The sequence below is a fragment of the Cicer arietinum genome, chromosome 2, assembly GCF_000331145.2.
Source record: "Cicer arietinum cultivar CDC Frontier isolate Library 1 chromosome 2, Cicar.CDCFrontier_v2.0, whole genome shotgun sequence".
In the NCBI taxonomy this organism is placed as follows: Eukaryota; Viridiplantae; Streptophyta; class Magnoliopsida; order Fabales; family Fabaceae; genus Cicer; species Cicer arietinum.
Genome location: NC_021161.2, coordinates 12,250,316 through 12,271,263, shown reverse-complemented (window position 1 = coordinate 12,271,263; position 20,948 = coordinate 12,250,316). Strand labels below are relative to the sequence as shown.

At 29.5% G+C, this 20,948-nt stretch overlaps 1 protein-coding gene across 1 annotated transcript; it reads left to right on the top strand.

The window, feature by feature from the left end:
* The first annotated feature begins 3,092 nt into the window (after nucleotides 1-3,092).
* LOC101513655 (ureide permease 2-like) lies at nucleotides 3,093-7,490 on the top strand. Its single transcript, XM_027332154.2, is given in 9 exon segments — nucleotides 3,093-3,231; nucleotides 3,674-3,976; nucleotides 4,291-4,429; nucleotides 4,577-4,751; nucleotides 5,546-5,571; nucleotides 5,663-5,767; nucleotides 5,987-6,080; nucleotides 6,082-6,361; nucleotides 7,151-7,490. Coding segments are annotated over 9 exon segments (1,290 nt in total). The 5' UTR covers nucleotides 3,093-3,219; the 3' UTR covers nucleotides 7,307-7,490.
* Nucleotides 7,491-20,948: the final 13,458 nt, after the last annotated feature.

Below are 20,948 nucleotides of genomic sequence, written 5' to 3'. Positions count from 1 at the left end.
TCCGATTTAGAGTGATCTTAGTTTTATATTTTTGAGTGGTTGTAATAGTCATATTGAGAATGTAATTTTATAACGATTTTCTATAGTGCAGTAAAACATCAATATAGTTTGTAACTAAACTGTTTTATCTTAGAGACATTGTGGTTTGACGTAGATTTGTGGCAAGAAGCCATAAACAATAAGATGAAATCTTTTGAGTCTAACAAGAACTGACATTTGATATACTTGCCTCTTAATTGAAAACCAATAGATTGTAAATAAATTTTGAAAAGAAATTAAAACCCAATGGAATTGTTGAAAAATACAAGGCTCGCCTTGTAGTCAAAAGTTTTAGACAAAGAGAAAATATAGATTTCTTCAACATATTTTTATCAGTTACAAGAATAACATTCATTAGGGTATTTATGTTGCTAGTTGTTATTCATAATTTGGTTGTACGAATGGATGTTAAAACAAGTTTTTTTAAATAGTGATTTGAAAATCTATATGGATCAATCTGAAGGTTTTGTGACTTATGGACAAGAAAAAAATGTGTTTTACATTAGATAAATATTTGTACGTTCTTAAACAAGGTCATAAGTAATCATATGAAAAGTTTGATAATTTGATTATATCAAATGAATTTAAAGAGAATGAAAGTGACAAATGAATTTACTACAAAACTGAAGAAAAAAAAAAAAAACATATGCATTATTATATGTCTTTATAAGACGACTTACTCATATTTGGTTTATACATTCATGTTGTTGATAATGTGAAATTATTGTTGTGTAATAATTTTGATATAAAAGATCTCAGATAAACAAATATAATCTTTGGTATTAAGATTATTAGGACAAAAATGAGATTTTAGTTGGATCAATCTCACTGCATTGAGAAGATATTAAAAAAATACAATTATTTTGACTATAAAACTGCACACACACCATATATGATCCAAGTGTCAAACTCTTTAAGAACACTGATGAAGGTGTTGGATAAACTGGATATATGAGCATCATTGAAAATCTTGAGTATGCTATTGATTGTACCAGACTCGACATTGTCTACATCGTGGAATTATTGTGCAGGTTTACTAGTTGACTGGATTTAGAGCATTTGCATATTATTGAGAGGGTCATGAGATACCTAAAGAGAACCATAAACCTTAGATTACATTATCAAAGATTTCTTGCTATTCTTAAAGGATATAGTGATACTGATTGGATCATGTACGCACTGATGAAAATTTAGTTGATCATGTGACGAAAAAATTAGCTAGAGAGAAATTATTCATGAGATCATCTTTGCTAATTAGATCACCTTTGCATATACGACTCACGAGAACCAACTATGAGAGTGGAGAATTTTTCATGCTAACCTCAACTTCAAAAAATCGACAATCCATCATTAAGAACCAACCATGGAGATCAGTAACATTAATCGACGCCAACCATCCGTTCTCCTCATCCTTCACAAGGTTTTTCAAAGCTTTAGAAAAGAAGTCAGGGATTGGTGCAATGGTTTCAGGACATCGTCGCAACAATTGTTGGATATACGTAGAAAACTCATTGTAATACTTATTAATTTTTATTAAAATGATTTCTTTTCTTTAATCTAAGTTTTCCAAGTTTTTTTTTATCATTTTTCTTCATATCCTCGTATTTCTGATATAAAATAAAATTTCACTATAAAAAAGAAAATAAACTAAAGTTTAGGATAACAACATTTATTATTCAATAAAAAAGAAAAGGTTTAATTTAATTTTTGTCTCTCTATTTTATAAAAAATAAATTTTTAGTTCCCTTATTTTTAAAATCAATTTTTTAATTTTCTACTAACAAATTTTTGAATATTTTTGTCCTACTATTTTGTATTATGTGTCACTCTTATTAATGATGTGATACTTAAGGGGAATTTGTGACTTTGAAAAAATAATTTTGATGTAATTATTATTGTAACCAATTTTATTATTAATTTTATTTATATATTAAAATATTAAAAATAAAATATTTAAAACTTAAATATTTTAATTTATAAAAATAATTTTTTAATATTTTGATATATAAATAAAATAAATATGAAATAATATTAAAAATTAAATTAACTTAAATATGAAAAATAATATTAAAATATTTATAATATAATTAATAAAATTTTAAATTTTAAAAAGTTAAATAAAATAAATAAATTTTAATTTTTTAAAATTTTAATTTTAAATATTTTATATATAAATAAAATAAAATAATTTTTAATATTTAATTATATAAGTAATTAAATAAAATTAATAACTATAATAATAATATTAAAAATATTCTATCCAATTATAAATACTATCAAAGTGCTAACATCATAAAAACTATTGAAAAATCATTTTGATCTTAAAGTTAATTCTAAACAAAATAAAAAATACATTTAAGAAAAACAAGGTTAATAATATCTCATCTTATCTGTAATTAAATGTTTCTAGTTTTACGTGCCCTCGTATCGGACAACAGCATAGAAATATAAAATAGAATCTCCGTCACATTTTTACATGGAAAGAATCTCCCTTATTCAATTAACATTGAATTTTTTTATCATTACTCCTTTTAAAAAAATCAATATCAATAAACTTATTTATCATTATAATTTTTTAAATATTAATACAAATATACCACTCATAAACAAATATTACGTATTAAATATATTTGTTAATATTTAAAAAAACAAATATTAAATAAGAATAAAAATCATTTAAATAATAAATGAATCTTAAATATTGAAAGTAGTAATCAATTTACATTCCAATTCCAAAGTCAACAAGAGTTGGAACCCGCTGTCAAGATTCCAATTGATTCTGCACCTACATCAATATATCTAATCTAAAACACATTCATAATTCCAAAGGGTCTATCATTTTGGATCTTTCTCACCAGTAGATGACAGTTTAAGAACACTATTTTTTTATTCATAGGTCTGCTAAATTTTTTTATTTTTTTTAAACTTTTTTTCTCTTTGTTCTATTTTCCTTGCTGCTCTAAATTCAAGCACTTCCAATTCTATAGCCTTTTTAAAGAAAAAGTTTGGCTCAATCTAAAATTTCTTTTGTCTTATGGCCCACTATAACAGTTCTTACAAGCAATTGGGTAGACTTTTGATCTTTTAATAAACTGTTTTTTTGAGTCATTCATTGTTTATAGTTACTACAATGATTGAAGACTTTTCTTTTTGGTCTGATGTTTTTGTTGCTTCTGGTTTATGGATTCCAAGGTAGTTGCATAATTTCCCATGTTTGGACTTTTTGAAAATTAAGGATTTTTATTTTTCTTTCCCTTTCCCATTTGGCCACTTCATGATTAAAAAGCTAAGACTTTACATTCTCTTTTGGATTTGTTAGATAATGCTCCTCTTTTCTTTTTCCACCCTATTCAATTTGACATGTTTTTGTTATTATTGGAACTAGGTTTGAGAATTTCATATGCATAGTTTGGCTTTTGACTTGGAATTGGGTAGTGATTTCTCTTTTTTTTCTTTCTTTCAGGATATGCACCTTCTCTTTAAGTTTGATTTTAGCTTATCATGGTGTTTTTTCTAGTAATAGCTTATCATTTTTGGTGCATGAATTTGGGTATTTCTAGTAATAGTTTATCATTTTGGGCTGTTTTTGTTTTGTTTTGAAGTAGGACTAATTCATGTTGTTTTCACTTTTCAGGATTTCTTTGAGATTTCCTCCTTGATTAGTTCAATTTCTGAGAGCATTTTATGCATTGAATTCAAAATGTATTTGGTGGAGAGCAAAGGAGGGGCCATAGGGTGCATGCTGTTGGCCCTTTTCTTCTTAGGGACATGGCCTGCTGTTTTGACTCTGTTAGAACGGCGAGGTCGTCTTCCTCAACATACTTATCTTGATTACTCAATCACCAATTTATTGGCTGCTCTTATCATCGCTTTTACGTTTGGCGAGATAGGCAACGGGACACAAGATGAACCGAATTTCTTAACTCAACTTGCTCAGGTTAGAATATTCATTGCATTATAGGATCATGTGAAGCCTAAATAAAAGCCTCATTGGTAGATATTAATTTGGTAAAGTATTTATGTTTTTTTATGAACAAAAGTATGCATGAAAAGTTAGGTGTGTTGAAGAATTATATCTAATAATCAAATTTTTGTAATATGTGCTGATTTTTGTAGTTCTTATATTTGAAACTATACATTTATAGGCATGCTTTGCAGCAAGCAAGCATAAATGTTTTTATACAATCTTATTAGGTTGTTATCTTGGAAGTTTATCTCTAATTGCAAATTATTTCCTACAATAATGTGCAGGATAATTGGCCCTCAGTTATGTTTGCAATGGCAGGTGGTGTGGTTCTAAGCCTTGGAAATCTGTCAACACAATATGCATTTGCTCTTGTTGGGTTGTCGGTTACCGAAGTGATTACAGCAAGCATAACTGTTGTTATAGGTATGTCATTGACATAATCGGTTACTGAAGGGACTAAACTACATTTAAGTTTTTTTTTAATAAGTCCTAAAAAAACAATTTAGTTACATTTTTAAACTTGATTCAGTACCAAATTCTACTGCATTAACTTTGTTACATTTTTCGCAGGCACGACGTTGAATTACTTTTTGGATGACAGAATCAATAGAGCTGAGATTCTTTTCCCAGGAGTTGGTTGCTTTTTGGTAGCAGTTTGTCTAGGCTCTGCTGTTCATTCGTCTAATGCTGCTGATAATCATGCTAAGCTTGAGGATTTTTCGAGTGATTACAAAGATGCAGCCTTGTATGTATTGTTTGCTTACATTTTGTCTAGTTAATTCCTCTTGCTGATTCCTTAGTATGATTTTCAACTTTTATTAAATTATGCAGAAATTTGCAATGCCTTGCCTTCTTTCCCTTATTTAGAAACAAAATTAAGAATTGCTAGTGCTTTGAGAACTATCATAGCTAGCTCACTATGTAGTACTGACATTTTAAATTGAAGACTCATGTGGTGTCCACACCGGCGCGACACTAACACATGTAGTTGCTATCAATCACTTCTATTTTTTCAAATTATTATTGATGTCTACTAGTCAGTGTCATGTTCGATGTCCGTTTTTGTGTCAGTTCTTCATAGCTATTATGCAGATAAGCTTTTACAAAAGCAAATCTCAGAGTAGAATGAATAACAAGTATACGACCAGCTCAATATCTTTTATGAACAGTATCTCCATAAAAGAGGGAACTATTTTTTCAAATTCTCCTCTCTTCTCTCCGATGAATCATAACTCTTAAATATTCATTGTTACTTCTAGTGTTAACAAGGAGGTATGCAAAACTACTTCTGCTAGTTCTGAATTTTTGTTTACTTTTGTGATTTTAGTTTCTTGATTTTTGATGAGTACTTAATTAGTGTGTTATAGTTCTTGAAAACATCTTCATGGGAGTATTATTATTTATTAGAATATAGCTGTTTAAGCTCTTATAACTTATAATTTCAAATTTGATTATAGTGCTGTGACTGCAGTATTCTTTTGATATATAAATTTGGTAGGATATGGCTAATTCTATCAGAAACTTGTGTTTTTTTGCCAGGAACTCTGTGAAAGAAGGAAACATAGGTAAGAATCTCCAATAAGGTTCAACTTTTGGGATTCTCTTCATTTGACAATATGCTAATTTTTTCTGCCTTTTCAATGTGTAAAATTATAGTCAAATCAAAGGATCTTGAAAGTGGAAGCAATTCTGCAGAAAAATTTAAAGCAGGCACTGCAGTTTTTCTTATAGAACTTGAGAAAAGAAGAGCTATTAAGGCAGGTGACAATAATTTATCATGGTGTTGTCTATCACAGATTGCAGAAAATAGCAGTTTGTTCAAATTCTGGTGCAATTTGCTGTAACCACTTTGTTACAATTCTGTTATGCTATAGCTGCTATTAGACTAAACTGATTTATCATAAGAAGCATTCTGTTAATCCACCTTAAATGGCACATACACTTGTAAGAAACTAAATCCTTGAAGTTTTTTTGCTGCAGGTTTTTGGGAAAAGCACTTTGATTGGATTGACTATAACATTCTTTGCTGGAATCTGCTTTTCTTTGTTCTCACCAGCATTCAACTTAGCAACAAATGACCAGTGGCACACTTTAAAAAAAGGGGTTCCCCATTTGAGTGTTTACACTGCCTTTTTCTATTTTTCAATCTCTTGTTTTGTTATTGGCATAATTCTTAACATCATTTTCCTTTATCACCCTGTCTTAAACTTACCAAAGTCATCATTGAAAGCTTATTTGGGAGACTGGAATGGAAGAGGATGGGCCTTGTTGGCTGGTTTTCTTTGTGGATTTGGGAATGGACTTCAGTTTATGGGAGGTCAAGCTGCTGGATATGCTGCAGCAGATGCTGTACAGGTGAGTTTTTGTTACCATCGCATAAATTAGTCTTTCACTGACACCTACTAAGAACTTGGTATTTCAACATAAGCTAATTTTGTAACCGTATCTAAAAAATAACAGCAAAATACTTGATTTTTATTAGACGTTTGTTGAAAACTAGTTTACATTGGCGGAGTACACAAGTACTTTCAAGTGAGAGGTATCTAGTTCTTACTGGCAGAAAAAAAAATCATCTATGGTGAGGGTGAATTAGTACAAACCCCTAATAGAATTACCTCTAAAGAAGATAATTTGTGGATATTGATCTTAAAAAATAAATGCATATTACAAATTCACAACTTTTACAAGTGTGTAAAGTAGCAAAAATGATAAGTGTGACACATATTGTCATTTATTTTTATATTTATTTCAACAATTGTTATATTTTTAGTTGATATATTTTTACTAATAGTTACAAAATTATTTCATGGTTGCTACTTTATTTATTTTATGTTTTTAACAATTTTTCCAAGAAATATGTAAAAGCACTAACTTTGTGTTCACAATGTCATTCACGCATCTTAGAATCAAGAACCAATATTAGCTAGATAAAATTTCTGTATTTATATAGAGATTAATTTATCAATTAAAACAGAATAAAAAACAAATGAAACCAAAAATCACCTAATTTTCCCAATATATCTAATACTTGTGTGTTAAAATTTCAATGAATTATTGAATAAAAAAAATCAAGGAATTATTGAATAAAAAAAATTCAAGGAATTATTGAATAATTTATTTCATTTCAATGTGTTGATGAAACAGGCACTTCCACTTGTGAGCACATTTTGGGGCATCGTTTTGTTTGGAGAATATAGGAAATCCTCACGAAGAACATATATACTCCTTGGGAGTATGTTGTTTATGTTTATTGTGGCTGTTGCTGTTCTAATGGCATCATCAGGGCATAGGAAACATTGATTAAGCTTTTATAGATATGGAACAATATACGGAGGATTTGTTTGTGATCTTAATAAGATAATTCTCAATGCAAAGGTTCTTTGGTCTCGATCGGTGTGACATTAACAAAGTATTAAGAAAATAATGTAAAAGAAACAGAGTACAAACAAAATTGAAATACGATTAATGATATTGATTTTTTTAATATTTGTTTTATTAAATTGTATGCAATTAAACTTCCAAATGATTATTCCATAACTTAGCTTAGTGGGACCCAATTACTCATATTGCTAAAATGATTATTCCTTAAGGATAAACTAATCCTCCCCGTAACAATACTCAAAACAGGTTACTCGACGAAAGTTAGCTTTTGTACCCCCATTTAAACTTGTACCCCTTAATTTAATGTTTTTTGAGTGAAATACCCAAAATAACCTTAAGTCAAAAGCTTTTACCCCCTAATTTCAAGAGTATTGAAATTTCCGGTAGTTCAAAATCAATACCAGAAATTTTAAATTTCCGGATGTCTTCCCGGAAATTTCATGGAAATTTCATTTTTAACTACCAGATTTTTCAATTTTCCGGTTTGTTTACCGGAAATTTTATTCATTTTTGAAATTTCCAGTACACTGTTTAACTTTTTGGGCAGGAGCAACCCAGCAAATTTTTGAAACTACCGGATTTTTGAAATTTCTGGATTAACTACCGGAAATTTCAAAAAACGAAATTTCCGGTGTACAAAAACTAACTACCTGATTTTTTAAAATATTTGAAATTTCCGGTATTGAAAATACAACTACCGGAAATTTCATTGACCAAATTTTCGGTAATAAATATAACTACCGAAAATTTAGTTGCAAAAAATTACTTACCGGAAATTTCAACGAGGGGTCAGATTTGGCAGTTATCATTATTATTATTATTATTATTATTATTATTATTATTATTATTATTATTATTATTATTATTATTATTATTATTATTATTATTATTATGCGAATATTTTATAAAATAACAACTTATTTTCTTAACAACTCTCTCCTATTTTTATTTTGATATAATAAAAAGATTAATAAAATATTGTTAATATAATTAAAAAATAATAATAAAAATATTTAAAAAATATATAAAGTCTTAATAATATAATTTACTTTATTATTATTATTAATATAATTTATTTTATTAATTAATTTATAAATAATATTCGGTATTCATTTATAATTACCGGAAATTTCAAAAAAGAAATTTTCGGTATTCATTTATAACTACCGGAAATTTCAAAAATGAACTTTCCGGTATTCATTTATAACTACCGGAAATTTCATTCATTCTGAAATTTCCGGTAAACAACATTTTTTCATTTATAACTACCGGAAATTTCATTCATAATGAAATTTCCGGTAAAAAAAATTCTTTTAAATTTTTACAGTTTTATCAAGGGTAGTTTGGACATTTAAAAATAAAATTTTTAAATGAGGGGTACAGGATTAATTGAGGGGGTACAAAAGCCAACTTTCTTACTCGACTCATATAGAGCCGGCCATAACGGGTTGCTGGTTTCTTCAAATCAGACTAAAAATATGGGCCAATAAAATACTATCTAGCCCAACCTTAAACAGGTTGCAGGCTGGGTGGATAACCTGCAAATTTTTTATAATATTTTCTTTTTGACTAATTATATTTTTAATTTCTTTGCACTATTTTAAGTTGAAAATTTTCTTCAACGCCCATTTAAAAAAAATTATGGTATACTACTTATGCATTAAGTATGAATCAATTTGAATGTTCATTTTCTTTCATGATCCTTTAAAAAAAATATAATTTACTCTTTATACACAAACTAAATTTGAATTTTCAATTAACACAAACTTAATTCAAAAATTTCAAAACAACACACAAATTAAAATAAATTCAAATTTTTCAAAAGTTAGAGATATTATCTAGCATAACACAAATGAATTTAAATTTGTCTAACATAACCCAAACCGAATTTAAATAAAGGGCTAAATAGTTATAATGTTCACATTTTTCAAAGTGTTTGATGATTATCCTTTTTTGAAAATAAAGAAATTGATTATTTAAAATATATCACCAACTAAAGATAATATTCTATCACAAAAGATTATATATCTATATATATATATATATATATGTGTGTGTGTGTGTGTGTGTGTGTGTGTGTGTGTAACCAGCTAAGTGAGGTGAATATCTTTTGGACCTTTTCTTATGTGGCCTAATTTTACTATTTTTTTTTTAAATTAGTTATATGGGTATCGGACTACTCGATACTCATACGGACTAACCTGAATGGATAATGGATTTATTTGAACTGAGCTAAAAAGTCCTAAAAAAATTCAGGCTGAAATTATTAGACTCAAACCCTATGTTTTAGCGGACTGGCCCGTTCAAGCTAAACTATATTGACAGCTCGAATCTTATCTTTATATTTGGACCCCAAATCCTTTTAGCATGCACTTGTAGAAGTATTGGTCCACACTGGACCATAAATTTTGGCTTTTTGATTCATCACATTCCCACCAATATATCATTCGCTCACCATGAATTTTAGTCTTTAGATTCATCATATCCTCACCATTATATTAAAAAATATCCACATGTAATTCTTCTCTCAAATAGGTCTAATTTTTTGGTGAAAAAAATCAATTGAATAGATTATTTTTTCTAGATGAAATGATAAAATAATTTGCACAACTGCGAGGTCTCGAGATATAGTATTCAACATGATAACATTTGTCAGTTGAGTTAAGCCTTAAGGATAATTAATTTTCTTTATTGGCAATTAAAATTAAAAAAAAGTCCAACTCTTTATTTGTGTTTTTACTAAAAAAATATTTATTCATTCCAATTGTAGAGTATATGAGAAACAAATACAAATTTAGCATAGCTAAAAATGAAAAATGGTGAATTTACGAACGAACTCACAACATCTAAGTTAATAGCGTAAAATGATAAAATATCCATAAATTATGTGACAAAATTAAAGTGACTGAAATATACATATCTCAAAATCTACAACATTGACGACTTGATCATCAATTGAATCTATAGGTGATCGAAGTTGATCAGTCGATCTAAACAAAACAAACACTACAACAAGACGAAAAATAAAACAATGTTGCACTAAAGCAACGAACAAAACAACGATGCATTAAGACAACGAAATCAAGAAAAATACTAATAAAAAACGTGATTAATGTGAAAATCACTTATAATGAAAATATGTTTTAAATTTTTTTATTAGTCACTCTAAAGACTACATACAATAAATAATTATAAGCATTCATCATTACAAAGATCTTGGTAGTTGATAACATTCTCAAGATCTAGAGGTGTAAAATTAATTTTAATGTGAGTCATTTACAATCAATAATAGTATTTTAGTAATACTATTTTTAAAAAAATATTTTTTAATTAGATACTATTAAATAATATTACTATATATTAGTAGTAAGGGTATTAGACTTTTCTATTCTCTTGCATATATACTTATTGTAACCCTATCACACTAAGCTTGTTGTTCATTTGGTTTATGAAACCTTAGTGGGTTCTTTGTCTTTCTCATCGCTTCATCTTCCTCATGTCTATGTTTATCATTGTTAACATGGTATCAAAGTGCTTTGGTTAATTTTGGGATCTACTGTAAAGTGGTCCACAACTTAGTGGGACCCGTTTTGTGGTCGGTACTGAATTGCTTCCTCCGTTTCCGGCGTGATTATGCCTCTCTGTTTTAGGCGCAATTGTGCTATTTTGTCTCTAACGCGATTCTCCTTTTCTGTTTCCGGCGTGATTATGCTCTTCTATTTCTAGCATGATTTTGTTTAGTTCTTGGTTGACTCTGCTATTGACATGTTATCCCTAATTTATTTTATTTCAGTAATTGTTTTTATCGTATTTTCCTATCATTATTTGCTATGGCTGGTGCTAAGGATGATTCTCTTCAAGTTGTAAGTGTTCACCTCAATGGATAAAATTACTTTTATTGGAGCTATGTGATGAAAAAAAATTTGATTGGAAAAGATATATGGGGTTATGTTAATGGAACTTCTGTTAAGCCTACAAATAAAAGAGATGAAGCTAAATATGCAAAAGATCTGAAAACATGGAATGTTAGTAATTGAAAAATCATTACTTTAACTAATAATTTTGTTGATTTGTCTATAGGAGTGAAACTAGCCAAATATGATACTGCTAAAGAGATTTTGGGATCACTTGAAACATATGTATGTTTAGTCTAACTTTGTAAAATGTTATCAATTGGAAAGTGGTGTTAAGGCCCTTAAGCAGAACAATATAACTATTTAGGAATTCTATTCGGCATTGACTAATTTGTGGGATCAATTGACTAGTATGGAATCAACTGAGTTGAAAGTTGTCAAAGTGTACATTAATCAGAGAGAGATGAGCAACATCATGGTTTGGTTTCTAATGGGTCTTTGTGATGATTTTGAAGGCCTTCGTGGGGGTATTTTGCATCGTTCCCCTCTTCCTAATGTTGAATCAATAGTTTTTGAATTGTTGGTAGAAGAAATCAGACTTAAGACTCATTCTGGTGTGTCAGATAAATGAATTCTCTCAACTCTTCCATCTGCTTTTGTTGCTCCTATTCAAAAAGGAAAATCTCAAGGGAGGGTCGAGCTTGGTTATGATGAATGTGCTTTATGCAAAGAAAAAGGTCATTGGAAAACACATTGTCCGAAATTGGTGAGAGCATATAAGAAGAATTTTAGGGGGCTATCGTCCAATGTTGTTGCTTCCGTTTCTCCTACCATTGACTCTATTTCTGGTTTTATACACTCATAAGAGATTGCTTTCCAAATATCTGATATTGTAGAACAACTTCAAAAACTTATTGCCACTCAATCACATGCCATATCTGCCACTTCTTCTAAAGGTTTGAACTCCTCTAGTATGTCAAGTATATCTCATTCAATATATATTCTTGAACGCCTTTTGATTTAATTCACTTTGATGTTTGGGGTCAATCGCCGGTTCTCACCAAAGGCAGATCTAGATATTATATTTTGTTTATTAATGATTACACTTGTTATTGTTGGTTTTATCTTATGAAAGATCGTGTCGTGGTCAAGACTCAACATAATATTGTTATAAAGTGCTTTCGTTGTGATTTAGGCGGTGAATATGCCTCTAATAAATTCTCTGAATTACTTGTTTTTGATGACACCCTCCACTAGACATCTTGTACAGATACTCAACAAAATGGAGTTGTTGAAATGAAACATCATCATATTATTAAGAATGCTCTTTCTCTTTTGTTGTCTGCTTCGGTTCCTAGTGAGTTTTGAGGGGAAGCAATTCTTACTGCTGTTCATGCTATTAATAGATCTCTATCGTCTGTTACATCAGGTTTGTCACCATTTGAAAAATTGTATGCTTCTATTCCTGATTATTATTCTCTAAAAGTCTTTGATTCTACTTATTTTGTTCTTCGTCCACCAATAGAGCTGAATAAGTTGTCTTCTTGTTAAAAGGATTATCGTTGTTATGATCCTCATGCAAGATAACTATATGTTTCTCGTAATGTTGTTTTTCTTGAGCACATCCCTTTTTACTTTGTTTCCTCTAATTCTTAGATTATTAATCATCGTTCGATGTTGTTTCTTCTGCTTCTTCTTCATCCTGGGGCAGCCGTAGATGATTGTCCAAGATCACTTTTATGGAATTAAGCCTGAAGTTGCTCGCTCCACACAATCTTCATATTGGGCAACACATTCAAGTCCATCACATTTTCTTTTGAAGGTGTATACATTACTTCACCTGAAAAATCCACTTGAAAATAATCCAAAATCCTGGTGATCTCTTTTGTATATGGCCAACCTATGGTATTCTTGGAAGCAAAGAGAATAGACCGGACAAAACATGACAAACTGAGATCAGTTCCTTCTAGCATAAAGAACATAATCTGAAGCTCAAATTTAGTCATTTGAGAATAATTTCCTGCCTTTGGAACCATAATGTAACTGAGGAAATAATCTAGAAACCTGTTTTCAACGATCAAATTTCCAATTGGGAATCTCATCTCCGTGCATCCATAGTAAAGATTGAAGAAGATGAAGTTTTCGGATTTGGGAATTTTTTTGGGGATTTAGGGTGTTGATTTTGAGGTTGGAGTAATCTTAGATGCAATTGATGATAGTGTATAGATTTGATAATGTTTGCATGTAAGATTGGATGAAGTTTTAGAGTAATGGAAGTGGATGAAGAACTGTATTCGGCTACTGTAGTTGTAAGAAAATTAGCTAATAACATGAAAACACATATATATAAGGAAAAATACGAATCTGTATTTGACTACACTCTAGTTGTAGTCGAATACATAATTTTCTGGAAACGTGTATTCGAATACAGACTACGTGTATTTGGCTGCAACAATTTTGTTTTAAGTCAAAAATTTTACTAAAAGATAATATTTAAAAGACATAATCATGTTGAGATAGCAATTATTCATGCATCAAATATTCAATTCTATCAACTTATCAGGTGAAGATTCAAGAATTTGAAAAGAAGTGACTTACAAAGTATCAATACCTTGTATTAGAGATCATTTTCATTTAGATTGTGAAGTTCTCTTCATATCTTGTAGAATGAATCTTTAGCCAAATGCTTTGTGAAGATATATGCTAGTTTATTATGTGTTTCCACAAATGTACCTTCAACATTTCCCTTGAGAACATGATCACGCATAAAGTGATGGCGTATGTCTATATGTTGGGTTTGAGAATGCATAACTGGGTTTTTTTTTGAGATATTAATAGCACTGATATTGTCACATCTTAGGGGGATGCATCTAAGATCAAGTCTATAGTCACATAAATGTTGTCTGAGCCATAGAATCTGTGCACAATAACTCCTTGATGCTATGTATACTGCTTCAACAGTGCTTAGTGCCACACATGCTTGCTTTTTACAGAACCATGACAGTAATGCATTACCTAAGATATGACAAATGTCGCTTGTGCTTTTTCGATTTGTTTTACATCCTTCATAGTCAGAATCAGAATAACCAACAAGATTGCATATACTAGATTTTGGATACCTTAAGCCAACATTGGTTGTTCCTTTCAAATATTTCATTATTTGCTTCACTACAACAAGATGTGATTCCTTAGGATCTGCCTGAAACCTTGCACATAAACAAACCCTGAACATAATATTTGGTCGGCTGACCGTTAGATATAAAAAAGAACTAATCATACCAAAATTTTATTTCTCCTCACTTTTAGTCCCCCCATTTTATTTATCCTCACTTTTATCAAACATAATTTTGGTCCAAAATTTGATTGAATTTCATTTTTTTGCATTTGTTTAAGTCACACCATGCCTTAAGATCTCATTTGCAACAATTGTACCTGAAATTTATCTATCTATCTATCTATCTATCTATCTATCTATCTATCTATCTATCTATCTATCTATCTATCTATCTATCTATCTATCTATCTATCTATCTATCTATCTATCTATCTATCTATCTATCTATCTATCTATCTATCTATCTATCTATCTATCTATCTATCTATCTATCTATCTATCTATCTATCTATCTATCTATCTATCTATCTATCTATCTATCTATCTATCTATCTATCTATCTATCTATCTATCTATCTATCTATCTATCTATCTATCTATCTATCTATCTATCTATCTATCTATCTATCTATCTATCTATCTATCTATCTATCTATCTATCTATCTATCTATCTATCTATCTATCTATCTATCTATCTATCTATCTATCTATCTATCTATCTATCTATCTATCTATCTATCTATCTATCTATCTATCTATCTATCTATCTATCTATCTATCTATCTATCTATCTATCTATCTATCTATCTATCTATCTATCTATCTATCTATCTATCTATCTATCTATCTATCTATCTATCTATCTATCTATCTATCTATCTATCTATCTATCTATCTATCTATCTATCTATCTATCTATCTATCTATCTATCTATCTATCTATCTATCTATCTATCTATCTATCTATCTATCTATCTATCTATCTATCTATCTATCTATCTATCTATCTATCTATCTATCTATCTATCTATCTATCTATCTATCTATCTATCTATCTATCTATCTATCTATCTATCTATCTATCTATCTATCTATCTATCTATCTATCTATCTATCTATCTATCTATCTATCTATCTATCTATCTATCTATCTATCTATCTATCTATCTATCTATCTATCTATCTATCTATCTATCTATCTATCTATCTATCTATCTATCTATCTATCTATCTATCTATCTATCTATCTATCTATCTATCTATCTATCTATCTATCTATCTATCTATCTATCTATCTATCTATCTATCTATCTATCTATCTATCTATCTATCTATCTATCTATCTATCTATCTATCTATCTATCTATCTATCTATCTATCTATCTATCTATCTATCTATCTATCTATCTATCTATCTATCTATCTATCTATCTATCTATCTATCTATCTATCTATCTATCTATCTATCTATCTATCTATCTATCTATCTATCTATCTATCTATCTATCTATCTATCTATCTATCTATCTATCTATCTATCTATCTATCTATCTATCTATCTATCTATCTATCTATCTATCTATCTATCTATCTATCTATCTATCTATCTATCTATCTATCTATCTATCTATCTATCTATCTATCTATCTATCTATCTATCTATCTATCTATCTATCTATCTATCTATCTATCTATCTATCTATCTATCTATCTATCTATCTATCTATCTATCTATCTATCTATCTATCTATCTATCTATCTATCTATCTATCTATCTATCTATCTATCTATCTATCTATCTATCTATCTATCTATCTATCTATCTATCTATCTATCTATCTATCTATCTATCTATCTATCTATCTATCTATCTATCTATCTATCTATCTATCTATCTATCTATCTATCTATCTATCTATCTATCTATCTATCTATCTATCTATCTATCTATCTATCTATCTATCTATCTATCTATCTATCTATCTATCTATCTATCTATCTATCTATCTATCTATCTATCTATCTATCTATCTATCTATCTATCTATCTATCTATCTATCTATCTATCTATCTATCTATCTATCTATCTATCTATCTATCTATCTATCTATCTATCTATCTATCTATCTATCTATCTATCTATCTATCTATCTATCTATCTATCTATCTATCTATCTATCTATCTATCTATCTATCTATCTATCTATCTATCTATCTATCTATCTATCTATCTATCTATCTATCTATCTATCTATCTATCTATCTATCTATCTATCTATCTATCTATCTATCTATCTATCTATCTATCTATCTATCTATCTATCTATCTATCTATCTATCTATTCCTAAGGTTAGGAATAAAGTCTGCTACATAATTTACACATCCTAAGAATCTTTGTAATTGAGTTCTGTCTTTTAATTCATTAGGAAATTTTTTTCCAAATTCTATTGACCTACTAATTGGTGTTATTGTTCCTTGATAAATATTGAATCCTAAAAATCTAATATTATCCTAAAATAGTTTCATTTTCATGGCTGACACCACTAATCCATTTTCTTTAATAATATTAAACAATTTTTCTAGATGTTGATTAATGCCTTTTGAAAATACTAATACGTCATCTAAGTATACAATAGTAAAATGTTGGTAATTATTAAAACTGTCATTCATAATATTTTGGAACTCGCTAGGTGCATTCTTTATTCCGAAGGGCATAACATTCCATCCGTAATACAGTTTCATTTCTAGGTGTACTTCTTAATGCTTTAAAATTATAATTTATATTTGAAACTTTATATTTAATTCTGTAACATATATCGATATTAGCTACTCCTTCATAAAATAAGTCATCTATACATTGAATATTAATAACTAAAGATCTTTTAGTAAAACTGTTTTCTAAGTTCATAGAGTAATTTGGATTCATTTAAATTTGATTCTAATATAGCAATAATAGATTCATTAAATTTTTTAACTCTATTATCACGTAAAACTAATAATATGGGAGTATTTAGTCCTAACTTATGTAATGGTTTAACAACAACTTGTATTAATCCTAAGTGAATATAATGAAATCCTTGTTTGATATGATTATCAATTATTTCTTTATTTAATAAGTTAATGGTTTCATGATGTTCAACTATTGATTTGGAAGATTCTAATGTATGACTAATTTCTTGAGATCTAAATTTGTCAAACGTACTAGTTTTATATATTTCTTTATATTTAATGTCAGGCATATTCCAGTTTTGTAATTTATTTTCTATTTCTGCTATTTGTCACTCTTTGTTTTGATAATTGTCTTGGTCATTTCTATTTTCTAATTCCTCTATAGATAATGAGGTAGAAGGTATCATGGTTTTATCTCTTATTCTGGATCCTAATTCGCTCAAGGTTCTAAGGAATTGGGCCATATTTCTATAGTTTAAACTTAAGGTTTCAAAATCTTTCTCTTCTCACGGGACCACTGATATATCTATTCTGGGAACACATACCTCTCTCTTGGACTTTACGGCTTACCAACAGAATCAACCACAACTGACCAACATTTTGATGATTAAGATTTTAAAAACGTAAGTTTAAAATATAAGAAATATAATTCAATTCCTCAAAGTCCTCTAACAAGGCTTTGATACCATAATGAAGATGATGTATGACCATGATAAACATAAGTATAGCATAATGAATTAAAGCAAAATATAATACGTAAAAAGTTATGTGAAAATAATAGTAAATCGTCAAGAAATATATCTAATTTAGTTGTTAATAAGAAAACAGTTTGAAAAACTAATTGAAAGTAGCGAAAATTCATAAAGTTGTTCATGATTAAAACTTACAATTTCTTTCAGAGAATGAGAGAATTGCAAGGAAACGGTTGGCAAACTTTTCAATATATTTTTTTTTTTTGCGAATGTCTTACATAATGAAGGACCACTTCCTTTTATAATGGAAGGATGGGTCTCAAATTACAATAATTCCCCTAAATTATTTAGATAACTTTAAATAAAGTAAAACAGTAAATGCTAACAATATATATTGTCAAAGTAAAAAAGTATTCAATCATTCATTACTTTGGTCAAAAGTGCTCATCATGCTTTGTTGGGGAATCTTTTGTCATATCTTGTCTTCTTAATAATTCAGATGCCTTTAATATGTTTCAATAGTTCAACTTCATCATATCTCGGATGCCTTTAATATTTTTCAATAATGCATCTTCATCATGTTACCTTAATAATTCAGTTACCTTTAATGTCACATTTTGTTTTTCAATAATTTAAATGCCTTCTATTTCATAACACTCATCTTCATTATGCGGAGTAAAGCTTTGAGATGATCCTTCCGAGTCTTCATTATTATTATTTTCATACTCAAATATTGCTACTTGTAATTTTGTCAAAAATTCCTTTTTATTAGAAGATGATGATAATTCTGTCATAATCTTGGATTTTTCAGTCGAAAACTGTCCTTCTTTAATGTTCTCTTTTGGCTTAATAAGAAATTTAGGATTTCTTCTAAACCATTCTAAGAGTGTAGAGCCTTTTAATAGTTCTGGATTAAATTTGTTCCACCATTTAATTTTAATAACTCTGAATAACTAATTAATATTAGAATCAAGAATTGATAATTCTTTTCTATACGTCCACGAAGTAATCCATGAAATACCAAAGCTTGCGCGAAACATTAATATCTTCATATGATCCGGAAAATTAGTTTCTTTAATAAATTCTTGGAATGCTGATTCAACAAATTCTGGGCAAATTCTGGGCAAATTCCGGTAAAACATTTGTTCGCTTCTTCGCTTCCAAAGTTGACTCTCTAGCACCGTAGCGTGGCAAGGATCAACTTTCCCTTCTATCTCTTCGCGAAATAAAGCTTAGATCTAGAAGAAACGTGAGGGTTTGTGTTTGATGGTTTTGAAACCCCTAACACCGTTTTTCTTCGTTTTCGAATCAAACCAGAAGAATGAAGCTGAGGAATCTTTGTTTTCTAACCCACCAAACCTTGGTTCCCTTTCTTGAAGAAAAAGGAAGCAACAAAAATGATGAAGGGAGAAGGAAGAAGGAAGAAGAGATGTAGTGTCGCGAGGCAGGGAGAGGAAGAAAGGATTATGTTTTCTTTCCTTTCCTCTGTTTGTTTTCTTTTCCTTTTCTTTCCTTTCCTTTTCCTTTTCCTTTCTTTTTCCCTCCAAACATATATATATATAACTTAACAAATATCTAAATATCTAGATATTTATTAAAATTACCATTTCACCCATAACTTCTCAAACCACTTTTTTTAGAAAAATATCTTCTCTCGCCCCAATTCAATTGGCAGATGAGTTTTACTGGAAAACGTTGCATCTCAGAAAATTTTATTTTCGACAAAAGATTCTCCGTAAATAAATAGAATTATTTCTCGACGAATAATTTTTATCGGGGCTCCAAAAATATATTTTTGACATTAAACTTACAAAATATCAATAACTTGGCTAAAAAGCCTCAAAGTTCAATACCAAAATACACCAAAATAATAAATTAGAATTTAAAACTATGGGTCTTAAATTACTACCCCCCTAAAATTAGTTTTGTCCTCGAAACTATGCGTCGATAAACAACTCAGGGTGTTCTTATCTCATCTTGCTCTCCAATTCCCAAGTCGTATCTCCAGTAGTTGGGTTCCAAATTACCTTGACCAACGAAACATCCTTATTCCTTAATTGCTTAATCTTCCTGTCATCAATTCTTACATGTAATACTTTAAATGAAAAGTTATCCTTCAGTTGAATTGTGTCTGGTTCGACCACATGAGACGGATCTGCAAGATATTTCCTTAATTGGGACACATGAAACACGTCATGAATATTGGACAGTATCGGAGGCAATGCAATCTAATAAGCAATAGGTCCAATTCGTGCAGAAATCTAATATGGTCCAATAAATTTCGGAGTCAATTTTTTCGATTTCAAGGCTCTACCAACTCCAGTCGTAGGCGTGACTCTTATAAATACATGATCACCCTGTTCGAATTCTAGAAGCCTGCGATGCTTGTCCGCATAACTCTTCTGATGATCTTGTGAAGTCTTCATTTTCTCCTTTATCTTCTTTACCTTATCAGTAGTCTGTTGTACCATCTCCGGTCCTACAATCATATTTTCACCGTCCTTATACCAGCACAAAGGCGTTTGACACTTGCGCCCATATAAAGCCTCATATGGTGCCATTCCAATACTTGCATGGAAACCATTGTTGTAAGTAAACTCTACCAACAGAAGTACATCATCCCAACTTCCTCTATCGTCTAATACACATGCTCTCAAAAGATCTTCCAAGGGCTGATTTTTCCTCTCAGTCTGTCTGTCCGTTTGTGGATGGTAAGCTGAACTCAATCTTAGTTTCGTTCCCAACGCTTCATGCAATGCTCCTCAAAAGTGCGATGTGAACTTTGGGTCACGGTCTGATACGATACTCGATGGTACTCCGTGTAATCTCACAATCTCAGCAATGTAGATCTCAGTTAGCTTGTCTACCTTATAAGTGGTCTTTACCGGTAAAAAGTGTGTGGATTTAGTCAATCGATCCACTATCACCCATATAGAATCATTCTTTCTC